This window comes from Metopolophium dirhodum, chromosome 2, assembly GCF_019925205.1.
Source record: "Metopolophium dirhodum isolate CAU chromosome 2, ASM1992520v1, whole genome shotgun sequence".
Lineage (NCBI taxonomy): Eukaryota > Metazoa > Arthropoda > Insecta > Hemiptera > Aphididae > Metopolophium > Metopolophium dirhodum.
The window spans coordinates 27,025,508-27,043,586 of NC_083561.1; the positions used below are offsets into that span (position 1 = coordinate 27,025,508).

At 29.0% G+C, this 18,079-nt stretch overlaps 1 protein-coding gene and 1 pseudogene across 1 annotated transcript; one reads left to right on the plus strand and one right to left on the minus strand.

The window, feature by feature from the left end:
• Positions 1–12,045: 12,045 nt before the first annotated feature.
• On the minus strand, positions 12,046–14,033 carry LOC132937954 (uncharacterized; annotated as a pseudogene).
• Positions 14,034–14,504: 471 nt separating this feature from the next.
• Positions 14,505–16,435, plus strand: LOC132938853 (uncharacterized). Its single transcript, XM_061005853.1, has 2 exons — positions 14,505–15,764; positions 16,202–16,435. The coding sequence occupies exons 1-2, from the start codon at positions 14,505–14,507 to the stop codon at positions 16,433–16,435; spliced, it is 1,494 nt and encodes a 497-aa protein (XP_060861836.1).
• The last annotated feature ends 1,644 nt before the right edge of the window (positions 16,436–18,079 follow it).

Sequence of the window (18,079 nt, forward strand, 5' to 3'; positions counted from 1 at the left end):
ACTAGCTAACTGGTCCTGTGCTATAGTAGGGGTACAATACACGTAAATGACAAAAATAATAGTGTAATGATTGCCCTTATGGCTCACAATAATAAAGAAAAAAATAATACAATTAATACGTACATAATAAAAAATAGTTGACACACGTCGGTGTTCTTGGTAAGACGTACAAAATCAGACAGATTCACGGCGGCCGTGCTAAATAATATTTGCATAGACGGCGCGGCGGCGTGCGATAACGTTTAATCTACATATTATATAACTCACAAAACACATTGAATACGAAAATAAAACAATACAAATAAGGCAGTGGCGGCTCGTGAACCGTATAAGGGGTGAGGCAGATATTTTCAAAATGTATTGGAGAAAAAATGCTGTTAAAATATAACAATGAGTTTCTAGTTAACTTTTAATATAACTCAATTAATATTCAATTCTATAACCTTTAAAAACATATAAATAATAAACCATATAATATTTATTTCAAATGTCATATACATAAAAAAAAATACTTATCACATAAATCTTATTTACTGAAACAAAAACAAAAATAAATCTTTTTTTATATTATGTTTTGCAAATAAAATCTATTATTCTGTCTTTGAGTAATGCAAATTTGTCAATTATTTTTTCATAGAATTGTTCATCATATTTGATAAAGTGTTTATTAACTCCTTCTCAGAAGAGATTGTAGCTAAGGAAGATAATCTTTCTACAAGGGAGTAAGGCAGTATAAAATTGCAAATAGAATAATAATAATAATGTTAATTGTTATTTGATTGCATCGAGATGTATATACTACACTAGTGTAGTACATACATCTCGATGTTTGATTGATATATTTTGATATGAACCAATATCTTTAATTTGTGATAAAAGTATTGTGAGTAGGTATACACTTACACTACACGACATTATGTCCACTATGACAACCTCCCAGTTTAAATTAGTGGAAGTTACGTCGCTTCGACAAATGACTAATGGAAAATGTTGACAAACTCTGAGACCCGAATCGTTCAGCCTCATTTCATAATAAAATTCTGACTTCCCCCTCTACCATTATTTATTTTTTTTATTGTACAGCCGTCCATCTCGTTTGCGGCTAAATATTACTAGCCTCTCGGCACTCTTCGGCTTTCGTCGAGATCTTTATATCGCTCAACGAACGTCTTCGTCGTGATTTTTGATAACATTCGTACTGACGAAGTATGTAGTATGTAATCATGTGTATTATGATAATTCATATTATTTACGACAAAATAAATTTATTTTGTATTTTTGTCATTAAAATAATACATAATAACAAAAAGCTTTTGTATTTTAAAATGTACATTATATTTTTGAAAATAATATTCTTAAAATCGAATGGAAATAACTATAACTATAATATATAAACCTCCTTTTTCTGTACAATAGTTAGGTGAGGCTCAGCCTCACTTACCTCCCCTGGCGAGCCACCACTGAAATAAGGTGGTATGTGTGTGTAAGACCAGCTGTCTTCAATGACCAGTGATAATTAACTATATAAAAATAATATTGTTGTTATGTTGCGGCGGCAACATCTAGGTAATGAATAAGGGCGGCTGCATTATTGACTCGTTTCGTTATAAATCCGTTCCATCATATTCGCTTATTGTCGACCGATTTCATTTTGGGGAACATATGTTTGAACTCAAGTTCAATTTTCAATTTTCAATATTATTATAATATTATATTTTTGGGTGAGTGCGTGGTCCAGCCACCCGTCAATATATCTGGACGAATGTTTCTTCTGGTTTTCGCTGAAATTTCCGACTTTCTACTTCCACGGTTGTAATTAATATATTCTTGGCCACGTAGTTAATGCAGCCAACGGTCAGGGTGAATAATGGCTAGGTAAAGAATAAGGGTGGCTATGATTGACTCGTTTCGTTATAAATCCGTTTCGTATACGTATACGTATATTCACTGATTTCTTTTTTGGGGTTTTTTTTTTTAACATTTTACATTCTATTTCGATTTTCAAAATTATTATATTTTAACATTTTTATAGGTGAATATTGCGATCATAAGAATACATTTTAATTATACTAGTGAATCTATAGTGTTATATTCAAGCATCACGAGTTGAATAGAAATAATTATTCGATTAAAAATTCGAATAATTTTGTCCATGCAATATTTATTAAAACTGGCGATTTTATTACCACTTTTTTTGCAATATTATATTAATTTCGCGATATTTCGGTTACACGATGCTTGGTCGGTGCAGCTTGTGATTCGATCTCAACAACCATAGTCATTAAAAAATATATTATTCTGTTCATCAAATCATGACATCGCGTGATATTGTTATAAATTATCGGATAATGTATAGGTACCTATCGGATATGGACATAAGATTATAAACACATGATTATTATCCTCGCTGCGTTCTGTATTCATTGGACACGATTCGTTAACTGCGGCGGTGTTCCATTATTTGAAAACAGTTCAAATCTTAAGACGAAATGTGATGATATCCGACATCCGTATGCTATATAGCAAGTATCTATTATATAATAAAATACAACTATTGATGAACGATGCCTGCGAAAACTTTAATCATTTACGCTAGAAATCCGAACAATTTCAATAAGTAGGTAGGTACTCGGACTTCACCGCGTACGCAATTATATCTTAATAATGTCTCACAGCCACTCGATTCCCCTGGAATTCCTTTGCGTACGTTTGGCCAGTTTGTAATGTTTCGAATAATCGTAATAATCGCCTTGACGAAGTTTCAAGAGCCCCTTCAAAAGTTACAATATTAAGCTAACGGGATATAAGGTTTCAATAATGTTCGCTTTGCAGCTATAAGTATCCAAAGATTACGTAGCACAATATAGTATACTATAGGTACTAGCTATATATTATAATATCAGTAGGTATTTTCAAAGTTGAAATAATATTATACACGTATACACTTTCTCTTCGGGCATTTACTTTTGGAATGAGAAATGCTACCAAATGAATATAAAGGTGCTTTAAATATTATTTGTTGTTAAGTTCTGTATATCTTATGTATTTATTGTTTGTGAAAAATGTACTTATCTTTTACATAAATACAGGATGTACCTATGACAGAAATAACTGACAATTGTAATTATAACTAATAACTGTAATACACTAATACCGAAGGCCGTAACTGAAAACGAATATATTTTTTGGAAGAAGGGGGGCCCGGACCCTTGGGATCCCCCAGTTAAGGCCTTGTTAACACCTAACTAATAAGTAATTAATTTTGTTTTTAAGAGGATGAACATGTACGCTCGTGTTGTCTCCGTCTGACTATCGCACAATATACACCAAAATGTACGTCCAGCCGTTCCAATTTTGAATTGTTGACTTAAACATTAGAGTGAATTGTCCTATTATCATACTTAGTATGAACATTATCTGTGGTCTCTCATTGGTTATTTACGATATTTTTAATTTTAAGTGAATTATTAGCATTTTTAAATAATAATATTTTACACACTCATAAATCACTTACAAATAAAAATATCGTAAAAAACCAACGAGAGACCACAAAAAATATTCTTATATTTAAGTTTGATTATAGGTGAATTCAATCTAATATTTTAAGCCAACAACACGAAATTGGAACTGCTGGACGTACATTTTGGTAAATTATGTGTTAGTAAGACGGATCAATGTATCAAATGATGATATCCATCATCCATGTACCATAATATATTATTTTAATATATAATTAATATTAATCACATAATAAAAGTTATCATCATATCATATTAATATATTTATATTTTTTTACTATACATAAATACGTTAGCCCCTGTGAATTACATACTCAACACTCCCGATATAATTATTGCGCCCATACTCATTAAAGTGTAATATATTATATGTCTACCTTCTACGTTAATATACACATAAAATGATTTGGAACCAATAACGATCATACATCGGGGTAGAAAATTGAAATTTAAAATTATAAAAGAAATTATTTACATAACTTATTAAATCAATATAAATTCGGACCACCCAGAAGGAATGCGATTGCATCATACCGCAGCATTTCACAGCCAAGGAAAATACCCAAAACAATAATCACAAACGGATGCAGATTATCAGAACGCAATTCAAAAATAGAACTCTTCATTAGTCTCAAAATATTATATAATTCACAGCACGGATATAGATACTATGGTTGCACGACGGCCCATATTGGATCACAGCGCTGAGCGGCGCCGAATGTTCTTATCGATTCTGACAAAAAGTCACGTTTTACTAGCGCCCTCTATAACCACTATTAGGTTACGTTAGCCAGACCTGGTTACCTAGCCACTGTGGAGCGCTAGTATGACGCGACTTTTTTGTATGGATACTATATATTATGTATATATTATGTAACTTGATAAGAACATTTGGCGCCGTTATATTATTGCTCGTTGTGCAACCATAGTATCTATATCCGTGATTCACAGCCATCAACGCATTAATGATGCCCATATATAGAAACCACAGTCTCACAGCAAAAATCGAAAAAACGATACGGATATGTACCACATGACGCAATCGTCTACAATAACAAGGCAATTAAAACAACTACACATTCCAGACTTATCACCTAGCCACCATCCAATTCTACATACCCACAAAACTTAATATAATATTGATACACAAATAATAATAGAAAAAATAAGCATACAGACAAAAGTCAAAAATATTAACTTACAAACTTAATAACTTATAACTACTTTATCACATTCCTCGCCATGTAAAACACACGCCTTACTTCAAGTACCATTCAAACGAATCCTTGTAGAGATCCTTGCATCTTGAACATACTATAAGATCCATATATTTGACAAATCTCCTAAAGTTATATACACGGCTGACAGCCATCACATTCGTGTTAATCACAAAAAAACATTAAGGTATTGTGTATATCAAGTAATTATTATAAGCGAACACTAAGGTGTTAGGTAAAAGTCAATAAAGTTAAATTGAAAGCGTAAGTCGAAGTATAAAATAATGATACAATAATATCACTACATATAAATCTCAAATCATATAAGGATCAAACGTGCAATTGTAGAAGTAAATTATATATTGTAATAATAACGTGCATGGAACCACGAACAGAAGCAACGACTTAAAAAAACATCCAAGTCAACAAATACACTGCAGCGACGATCAAGGTAATAACTCTGCATTTATTAGCATTTAAGTCGAAACAATACTCCATTCCCCATCATAAACTATAATAATATCTTGTAGTGGAATAAAAATCATCTACATATATACCCCAACTGTATTTCTTATACCAACAATTTAACACACCATCAAGTCAACATCCAACACGAATATCACTTCCATTCAACACATTCCCCATATTACCTATACTCCTCTCCCCCTTTTTACTTGATTTTTATTCTACCACAAAAGGAACAAAATTTAAAATCTTCATCGATGCATCATAATTACATACCTATATAATATCATATCATAAATCTAATCTAATCTAATCTAATCATAAATCTAATATAATCTAATAAATATACTGTATTCGACTTTTTAGATTTATTTCATTCATACCATGACTTATCCCACGCTGTTTTTCATAACAATTTATATTTTTTGATCACAACTGTCCGGGGTGAAAGTTGTTACGATCAATTTATTGGATCTGGTATCTATTATTTAAGGAATCAGAATTCACAAACGAGTTTTTTCTCACTCAATGTATGTGTTTAATGATAAAAGAATAAGATAAAAATAATGAGAGAAAATAATATATTTAACAATCATAACTCATAAAAAAAAAGTTTACCCAAGTAATATAGTATAGTTTAAAATCATTGATTAAATAATGCGGAAAATTGTAAAACTTTTCAAATTAATTATTACTTTGATAAAGTTACATAAAAACAACACTGTTATCTGAATTTTTAAACATAATAATTAATCTAATGTTTCAATTAATTAATTAGATCATTTTGTTTTATTACGAACATACTATGTTGATTAAGTATAATTATTTTTTAATTAAACATCGAATCTCAGAATATTTTATCTTACAGTTTCATTTTTAACTATTTTATTAAAACATAAATTATACAGCTACTGTGAGTTTAATACTACCCAACAAACACAAACCTGTATTATAGTTTTATGACATATTATTATGTAAAATTAACGTGTTTAAAAAAAAAATTTACATTTCCAAGTTATTTTCGTAGCATTTTTTGTACCCTAAGACCTGAGTCCCACAAAAATGATTGAATACAACACTGCATATTTATGTATACTAGAAATTGTACTCTTGTATAATGTATTTTTCTTCTGTGGAAACATTATGAGAAAATTATTATATATCGTTAAATCGTTTACCTTGGGGCATAGGATATACGACAACAACAACGTCATCAAAAATGAATTGTGTGACGTACGCGCTTGTGCAGTTTTATATATTTTGTTATAATACGTTTTTTTATCCTGTTTTGGTGAACTTTTGACGATATGTCCCTTTCAGAATGTTATCACTTATCAATAATATTCTTCAACAGTCAAATAGCATATTTTTTTTAAATAAAAAATCATCCACGTAGGTATCGTGTAAATGTAATGTTAATTAAAATGTAATGTTCATTTTAATATAAATTAAAAATAATAAAATATATACGCGTATTACTATTCACTTCAATCATATTTTATCAATTTATGAAAACATTGAAGACGTTTCGACAGTCAATCATATAATATAATATGACGTATTTATAATAGGTAGGTATACTTATACCAAACAATAATATTATGAAAGTTTATACTTTTAACGATAATCTAAATGTTAAACTTAAACAAAATTTAAAAACGGAATTTGACGTGAATGGTCGATGCTCACAATGCGCTATTGTTTTTGGCATTGATATCTTTATGAATGGTTATACGATGTTTTAAAACGTTTGATTGAAGTTACTCTTGAAGTGTCTGCTTATTCAAAACGGTATAATATGGTATTATGTGTTTTTTCGAGGCCCTCAGATAAAAAACAAAATTGATTAAGGTAAGCATAGTATATTTTTGTCACTTAAACTGTAGAGCTATGTACATTTTTGACTTTGCGAAGAAAATATAAAATACAAACTAAATTATTATGACACATGCGGTGAAAGGCAGAACAACTTATTTTTATTACTTATTATTATCCAACCTTTTTCGCTTTATTCCGTCTCCCGGGTAACGTTGTTAATAGACTACGCAGGCCACAGAAAAATGAAGCTCAGTTTCCCGCGATCTCTTTGACAATTGAGATTCAATTTACCTACAATACTTTGCAAAAATAAACCAGATAAGATAAAGACGTTCCATAAAAGCAATATGTTCTATAGTGTAGGTACTCTTATTTTTATTTGAAATATGGCATTATTACATTTTTGTATGAAAAAGTTTATTCTGCAGAGAAAAAAATTGTTTTGGGCTATACGAATACAGTTTTTAATATATAAATAAATTAAATGCACCGGGGCTAAATGGGTGAAGTACAAACTTATAAAAAAATGTATTAATTTATGTATTGCATATATTGTAAAATATACGTATATAATATATATATATATATATAGTATATGTATATATTGAGTACATTTTATACATATTTGTACCTACGTCGGCTACATCAAGGACACATACCAAGGTACGAAATTAAAGCAAGAATACTGAACGATGGACTGGATTTCTGGAAAGCTCGTAAACCATGAATACATTATAGATATAGTTTTGATAAACCTAAATTAAAAAATTCTGGAAATGCCAAACGTAGCACGCGTTACTCAATATTTCCCACTTGGAAGTAAATTTTTGAATCATAAAATATATGTATTGACAGGTAACCATTAATCTATACATATAAAATCTATCTATACATATAAAATCAAAATACCACTTAGTCACTGATCGCTGTAACTCAATAACTACGCAACGTACGAACTTGAAATTTGGAATAGAGGTTTATCTCATATTTTCACCGTGCTATAAGAAAGGATATGCCGAAATTTGCATTTTAAAGAGGTGCTCAAACAGAAATCTTGAGGTTCGCGATGGAAATTGGAAAATATTGTATTTTTATTTATTTTATAAATAGTTGCCATTGGTTACTGACTACAGTCTACAGTAGAAATTAGTATTTATTTATTATTGGTTTCCATTGGTTATTTGGGCAGATCAGGTACAAGCTAGTACCAAATCAAATTATTGAACATTGCCTACCAAGGTGGAAGAGGTGTTTTTTGTTCGCGATCCGACACCAGGGTGGCTGAGTTGCACTTATACAGCAGCAAGTTACACCCAAAATGAGTTGAACAATCAGATTTTTTTTAAGATTTGCATTTTTTTACGGGCAACGGAGTGCACGGGTTCAGCTAGTTATATAATATACTAACTGATCCCGTGCACTTCGTCGCCCGTTAAATGTATCAACTCTATATGACTTTGTTCAATTCGTTATTTAATATTCGGTGTATGGTGTTCAAATTTTATCTGAACTTTTCTGTTGCCTGGAATAAAAATTCTGATTCACTAATAAATATCAGTATATTATCTGCCTGCGGTAGATCGCGGACCCTGTGCTGTTTGTACGTATAAGTGTATGATTTAACTCTTAAGTATCAAAGTTATACCAACTTTGTCGTTTTTACTTAATGCCACCTACGGTAGATTAATATAATGAATGAATACAAAATCCTAACCTAACCTAACCGTACTAAAATCCAACGAATGAAAAAAAGCAAATTTAACACTTTAGCCTATATTCTTCCCATAGGTATATCTACCCACAAACATTAATTTATATATATATAAATCTCGTGTCACATGTTTGTCCGGGATAAACTCCGAAACTACTGGACCGATCTTGATGACATTTTTACAATGTGTGTAATTTGGTCCAATTTTAAAGATAGGCTAATTTAAAATTGGAGAGGACCAACCCCGGGAGATGCTCTAGCGGGAATTTTGAGATTTCAGATGGAAATTTTTATTAATAAATGGTTGCCATGGGTTTTTAAGCTATTATAATAATAATAATAATAAACTATTTGCTTTACTTTACTTTACTTTACTTTACAATATAACTATAATATATATTGGTTAAATTATTTATATTATAAGTTATATTTAAAAAGTAAAGCAAATATTTTTATTATTATTATTATTATTATTATTATTAATAATTTATTAAGTTGATAGTTTAACAATTAATAGAATACTTATTAGAAAAAATACTTTTTAAGAGTATTCAAATACAGATACCTGTTTTGAAAAGTATATAAAATACACGTATTTAAGTAATTAAAAAGTATTTGAATACTTTTGCTCAAGTAGGTACTTTATGAGATTTTATCATAGCTGATCTGAGTTCCAAAAATTGAACTTTAGGTTTATAGTTTTTTTTTAATAACTTTTAAAATCCTAACTTCTTCAATATTAATCGTATCGATTTGAAGTCTTCAAGATACAACGCAGCCAATCTACGAGATTACATTTATGTTCTCAAAAAGTATTGCGTATCGATCTTATGATTTCCCGCTAAATTGTTTTTTGAATAATTCAAATTATGAGCACATTTTTGAAACTGTCATGGATTAAAAAACCAGAAAACCCAACCAATTGTACCAACACTCCCTACTAATTATACGAATGGCGATACCAATAAAAAATTAATTTATGTATTCTACAAAAAATTTTTATTTCCGTATTCAAATATTATTGTATAATTCAAAAAAACTTCAAAATCAACATTTTTGAAAAATAAAACTGATCCCTCTGTAGAATACCACTGAGATAAATTCTCAGTTAGGTTTACCATGGAATATTTAAAACATAATATTATTATATTATTACGTGAGTTGCACCAGCACCGACCATTGGAAAATTTATTGGTTCCACGTAAATAAGTTAATATATAAATTACTTTATTCTCAATAATATCATCAAATATACTTAGTAATATCATAGACCGACTGCCGTTTTCGCTCAGAATCGTTTTTCTTATACAATGATATTATATCATTGAATACAAATTTAACACCATCCATTACAGTGACTGACTTGTAACCTACTGTACAGTAGATTTACATCCACTAACACACCTTTTTTATACTTATATTTTTAGAATCTTAAAAAGGATATAAAATTCAGTTGAATAAAAAATTAAATAATTATAAAATAAAACCCAGGTTGAATTAAAAATTAATATTTAATAAAAAAATCAGCTAATTTAAAGAAAAAATTCATATTTAATTTTAATAAAAATCCTTATAGGAATAATATCTAAAAATGATGAAAAGGCAGCTGAATAAGAAAAAATTGATTTAAAAATAAAGTAATTTAAATAAAAAAAAGAATAGTTAAATTAATAAAAAAAACTAAATACCATGCTTTTTCTATTCAAATCAAATTTTATTTTATCAATTATAATTTTTTTTATTAAATTTAGAATTTTTTTACTAAATCTTTTTTAAACTTTTTTAAGTGTTTTTTTAAATACGATTTGTTTATTCAATTTTGATTTTTTTTACTATACAATTTTTTTTTTGATATAAGTTTATAGATTTTAACCTTATGCGATTAAAAAATGTATAGTAAAAAAATCAAAATTGAATAAACAAAACATATTTAAAAAAAAGGTTTAAAAAGTTGAAAAAAATTTAGTTTCAAGAAAATCTTATGTGAATAAAAAAAATCATTGAATTGGTTTAAATCATTGAATAAACCAATTCTAAATTAAATAAAAAATGATATTGAATAATAAAATTAAAATAGAATAAAAAATCTTAGCTGAAATAAAAAGACTAGTTGAATAAATAATCTATTATAAATAGATTATAAATAAATATATTGTAAATATAATTAATAAAAAGTTGAACATTTTATTAATTGTTTTCTTTTTATAATTTTTATTAATTTTAATTATTAATCATTAGCAACGAAAAAATAATTTCTTATAATGATAAATAAGAATAATAAAATATAATTCCTGTCTTCATGCTAAATGCGTGTTAAAAGATGGGGAAGTTCAATTTTAGAAATTTTAAAAATTGTATATTAAATTATTATGAACCTATTGCCCTACTATTTCTAGACGTTTACATGGCAATAGTAAAATTGTATTAAACCTATTAGGTACCTAAACGACATTTATTAATATGATAAATACTTAAAATTTCAAAAAAGGGGGATACATATGCACACAACTGTAAAGAGTAAAAATACAAATCTAAGTCATATCACAAATAATTATTTTCTTATTACTTTGAGTTAATAACCTAAATATAATAAAAGTTTTTAAATATTTATGAATATTTTCTTTTTTTGTGTTTTATTAAACAACACAATGTTACATTTTAAAAGTCAAAACTATTATAATTCTTTAAACAATTAAAAAATGTACTTTTAAATATTAAAATTTAAGTATTAAACAATTAAACAATACATTGTTACATACCAATACTGTTACATTTTTTTTTTAACAAGAATTAGGAAATTTACAACATCAGCTTTTTTCATTATTCATGAATTTGATAATCCTTCTTCCACACTTTTTACTATTTTTTCGTATTTTTCTGAAGAACTTATTGAATTCAACAATTTTGGGTGCTTCAAAAGAAATTCTTAAAATTGTGAACACGTTAAGCTTTTAAATTGCTGTTTTGCAATAATTATTGATCTGATGGCAATAGTAAAATTGTATTAAACCTATTAGGTACCTAAACGACATTTATTAATATGATAAATACTTAAAATTTCAAAAAAGGGGGATACATATGCACACAACTGTAAAGAGTAAAAATACAAATCTAAGTCATATCACAAATAATTATTTTCTTATTACTTTGAGTTAATAACCTAAATATAATAAAAGTTTTTAAATATTTATGAATATTTTCTTTTTTTGTGTTTTATTAAACAACACAATGTTACATTTTAAAAGTCAAAACTATTATAATTCTTTAAACAATTAAAAAATGTACTTTTAAATATTAAAATTTAAGTATTAAACAATTAAACAATACATTGTTACATACCAATACTGTTACATTTTTTTTTTAACAAGAATTAGGAAATTTACAACATCAGCTTTTTTCATTATTCATGAATTTGATAATCCTTCTTCCACACTTTTTACTATTTTTTCGTATTTTTCTGAAGAACTTATTGAATTCAACAATTTTGGGTGCTTCAAAAGAAATTCTTAAAATTGTGAACACGTTAAGCTTTTAAATTGCTGTTTTGCAATAATTATTGATCTGATGGTTTCGACTTTAAAACAGTTTTTTTCATCTGTCCACAATACATTTGTTATTGAAAAAATTCTTTCTACAGATGCATTTGTCCCAGGAATAGCCAATGAGTATTCAATAATTGTTGATAAGTTGTTGATAGAAATTTGATTTTTTTCTAGTATTTTAAATACTTCACACCATTTTTCTGTTACTTTTTTTGAACAATTTCTCCATTCTACAATTTTAACTTGTATCACATGAACTACATGATTATATTCATCAAATAACTTATCCTCGTCCATGTTCAAATCCAGGTTGAGTTTTTTATTTTTAAATAAATATTGAATACTTTCTTGAACGTCTACCCAAGTAGGAATATCTAATAATTGAGTCCATCGAAAAATTTTGAACGGTTCAAAATGAAAACTCCGTTTTTTTCACGTAAGATATGAAAACACTATAAAAATCATCAAATTTTCTATAAAATTATTTTTGCTGCATATCTTTTTTTTTATCAAGATCTTCAATGATTAAAGCTAATTTTGATGTAAAAATTGTTGGCTTTGCCTGTTCCTTATTTTTCCACATACCACTTCATATACTTCACTTGCTGAAATATTGTCGCTTTCAATTATCGTTATTGTGTCGCAAACTACCTTCAATTGACTTTGAATAGAATACAACCATGCAATAGAAACAGGGTTATCGAAAAACTGTTTCAAAATTGTAGGACATTTATCTTGAGTTAGAAAATACGTTTTAATGCTGGAAATAAATCTAAAACTCTAGTAACAGCTGGTAACAAAGATAACCATCGTGTTTTAACAGTACCCAAAATATTTTTGAACTCGACATTTACAAAATCACAAAATTCTTTGAATTGCTCCACGCAAACTGTATATATATGAAAAAATTTAAATATTTTATTAACTATGGATTGAATGTCGATTGGCAAAATATCCGTACAGGTTTGCATTGCGTTATGTAAGATATGAGCCGCACAACCAATGCCTGAAATATTTGTTTTTAAATTTTCGTTGAGAATTGCATAAACATTTTTTATGCCTTTTCTCTCGACGCCACCGAAATTCGTATTAAAATTATCACCCGAAAAGGCAACTATTTTATCGGATAGGTTATATTTTTTTAAAACATCCATTATGTATTTAGTTAAAATATCCGTGGTTTCACCTTGTATATTTGTAAATTCTAAAACTTTGATTTGTACGCCTTCTTTGGGATTAAAATAGAATTGGTACAAGTTTTAGATTTTTGTGATTTGATATATCCACCATAAGTGTTGCAAATTTAGTATTTTTTAACTCTTCTAAAACTTGTTCCATTGCAAAAGGGGCAATTACTTTTGAAATAATCAATTCACATTTCGTTCGAGCACAAGAAAATTTTTTATCGTGAATTTTTTTTATCAGTGAGGACGTACAATCCATGGATCGAAAAGAATGATTGTGCATGATAGTATGAAAAGCAAACATACCTTCTTCTGCCACAATACGTTTGCTCTCATCTCATAGCCCAGATTTTCCTTTATTGATAAAATATGACGCAAATTTATTAGCTAGAACTAGATACGGCCAATACATGTTTGCGTTTTTGTAAGTGCTGTTTGATATCTGATATCCCACCATGTTCTATTGAGAATACAGATTTACACTCGGTACACAGAACTTTCCCTATTACATCAGTATCTCTTAAATTAGGAAACTGCGTTCTTAATTTTAGATTAAAACTACATCGTCTTTTGGGCATCTTAGGAATTATTTTAAAAAATTAGAAAAAATATCGATAGGTACGATTGGGTCCGCGGTAATATATATATATTATAATAGTGACAGCACGTGTCAAGGTTAGAAGTGTCCATAATAACATTATAATGTCTAATAACATTTTTTTTTTTACATTTTGTCTCTTCCATATTTATTAATATATTTGGTTAGGTATATCCGTAGATATAACCTATCATATCTTATCTTAATAAGACGTATATAAGACGTATACAACGTAACCGGACAGTTGTCGCCGGATAACATATTATTGTAACTTGCCAGTATACCGGCACATGTCAACGCTAGAAGTGTCCATCTAATAGAATATAAAATAAAATAAGTATAGTGTTTTGTAGTGTTAATATTATATAAAAATTAAATTATGGATTTCATGTCAAGCGAAAAAGGTAAAAAAATTATCATTGAAGACGGATTTAAATTTCGCTTCCACAAAATGTTGCGGAATGATGTACAACGTTGGAAGTGTTATCTTAATACATGTAAGTGTTTTTTAAAATTATCGTCCACTTTAGACATAATAGAGAAATGTAACGTTCATAATCACCAAAAATGTGATGAAAAGGTTCTGAATAGACAAAAGTTAAGTAACTCGGTTAAAAGAAAAGCACAAGATGATATTTCTACACGACCTTCAAAGCTCATTAGATCTGAGTTAAAAAACAGTGATATACCTTCGATAAACACTAACGATTTGAAATTAATAAGAAATAACATCCATCATGCTCGTAAAGTACTATATCCAAAATTACCTGAAAGCATCCATGAAGTACATAATTGTATAAGCACAATGAACATAACTACCAACAAAGACGAACAATTTTTATTCTGTAATAATTTGGAAGATAATAATATTATAGATTTTTCAACCGAGACAAATTTTAAAGCTTTGTGTGATGTTACTGAAATATACATGGACGGTACGTTTAAAAGCTGTACGAAATACTTCTTACAACTTTTTACTATTCACGGATTTCGAAATGGATTGTATGTACCATTGGTGTTCTTGATATTACCCAATAAAACATTAGAAACTTACACTAAAGCTTTCCAGTATATCGTGAGTTATTGCACATCTCTTCAACTGAATTTTCAACCTACCGAAATTTTTGTCGATTTTGAGGTGGCAATTCATACGTCTGTCAAGTGTGTTTGGCCAAATGCTATTATTAGGGGTTGTAGATTTCACTTAGCGCAAAGTTGGTGGCGAAAAATTCAACAACTTGGGCTATCGAAGGCGTATAAAAGTTCCAATAATGATATAAGTGACTATCTTAAGTGTGTTTTTGGTTTACCATTTTTGAAACCAGAGGAGGTGTTTGATTGTTTTATTGATGACTTAATGACTATCAAACCAGTAAATAAAACTGTAGATACATTTTGCGATTATCTACTGAAAACGTATATAGAGCAAGATGCATTATTTCCACCTAATATTTGGGCCGAGTTTGCAGCAACCACAAATCGCACCACAAATAGTTGTGAAAGTTATCATGCAAAATTAAATGCTAGTATCAGTGCAGCTCACCCTAACATTTTTGTTTTAGTAGAAATGTTACTTGGGATTCAGAGTGAAATCTATGTATCACTTCGGAGCTCAGCCACACAGCCAATCAAAAAAACCGTAGAAAAAGAAAATTTTTTAAGAGAAAAGATGCTTTCTTTTACTAGTGGAGAATTGACGCGGTTAAATTTTGTAAAAGAAGTGTCATTTAAATTTATTCCTTAGCTTATATTTATTTTAGTACAAATATTTATTACTTATTTTTTATTTTCTAAAATTAATCTAATTACTTAATAATAATTTTAATATTTTAATAATTTTTACATCAGACCTTAACATAATAAAAAACGAAATTTTTGGGAGATATTCTAGCCAACCTCCACGTGGTGTCTCCTGGGTAACGCAAATAGGCTAGTCCCAACTCATGTACTCCATAAAATATATACGGACCCAACTCGTGTACTCTATAAAATATACCGGGACCCAACTCGTGTACTCTATAAAATATACCGGGACCCAACTCGTGTATTACATAAAGTATACCGGGACCCAACTCATGCTGTTTTTGAAATCTGGGACGCAACTCGAGTTTGTCCGATATTTTGTTAAAATTACCTTATCTTATCTAGATAATTTTTAGTTTTTCTATTCCCAACACTGAGTCTAATGCATCAGAGGAACAAGGATATAATGGGAAGGCCTTGTATTATATAGCAGGGCGATGGAAGTATGTTGAAAGGACCAATGACATGTATGGTGAGGGAAAAGAGACCAATAGGAAGACTTCGGAAAAGATGCAAAGACACTGTCAAGGAATTATTAGAATAGATTTTAGTAGACTAGGAGCAGACATAATACGATGATGATCATTGGAAAGAAGTATAGTAATGGTGGCAAAGAGTCTAAACAGTTCATAAATAAAAAAAGATCTATATTTATATAAAGTCAGTAATTTATGCTAGATAGATTGTACTATTAGCAATATACAATATAATTTTATGTTGAATTATATTTTTCCGAAAACATCATATTTATATAGTATGAATTTTTATAGTAGTATGTAAATATGTAATTATAATTAAAATAGCGTTGATGCAATATAATGTGATGGCATATTATAGTGTACAGTTTAATTTATTTAAATCTTAAGATTAATAAACGAAATATGTAAACGTTTTCTTATGGAATATACTTTTGAGTATCAAAGATTGTCTCGAGAGAAGTTTTGTAGTTCTCTGTTGTAAACGTTTTGCAAAAGAGTTCAACCGCTTGAGCTATAGTTGCATCTTAAAAATAAATTAGTATTAGATATTATATTGAGCGTGTTCATTAGAATTCTCATCTACAGACGCGTACAGAACTTGATTTGTATACGTTTATAAAGAACAGTTTTTAGCCCACAAACCCGTCGGATCCCAAACGGCTCCCGTCTATTGTTCGCTTATTCCCAAACGGCTCCCGTCCAAAAAGGTCTAACGAACAGGTAAATTCCGAAACAGCTCCCGTCCAAAAAAAATTTTCAAATAGGTATAAATGTGTAATTGTAAACTCTACTATAATTATTGGACATATGCCTGCCTGTCTCCCAAAACAGCATACACAATACCGTTATAACGCTCCTCGTAGTTCTGTTGTTGTATAGTATATACAGTTCAGGTGTATCATATTTTTAAATTTAAAATATATAAAACGGAATATAAAGGAAAATATAGAATAGGTATATTGATAATATCGAAAAACCCGAAACATTAAACTATAGCTAATTGGAAATATTGACAATATAATGTCGATAACAATTTTACTTATACAATTTAATCAGATTTGCGATATGGCACACAATTGTATCAATTTGTGTAGTTTGTTCAGATTTCAGCCTGTTCGCGATATTCACCGTCGTTGTGTGCGTTCATTTATTTTTATTATTTTTCTAACATGTCTAATGAAATGCGTGAAAAAAAATTGGTAGAACATTTTTGGTTTTCTTTCCATAAAAAACTCGCTGGTGACGTAGAGCGCTGGAAATGTACAACGCGTGGTTGTAAATCTTATTATAAACGAAATAGTATTGGCGAAATGTTTGATGAGCATCTGGAACACACCCACTTACAATTGGATGACAATGTTATAAGGAATAGATATAGCTCAAGAAAGCTCAAGAAAAGCTCAAGAAAATTTGCATGAAAAGGCCGCGAAACTTCTTCAATTCAACTTGAACCAAACGATTTAAATGTGTTGACGAGACAAGATATCAACGCTATTCACAAATCTGTATACTATGTTCGTTCAAAATCCTTACCAAAATTACCAAGATCAATAGAAGAATTTCAAGATAGTTAAGACAAAATTAATATAATACAAAATAATAAAAGTGGGAAGGAATTTGTGGTGTACAAAACCGGAGCCGTTTAGGAATTTACCTGTTCGTTAGACCTTTTTGGACGGGAGCCGTTTGGGAATTGACCTTTTTGTAAAACGGGAGCCGAATGGGCTATGACCAACAAACCAGG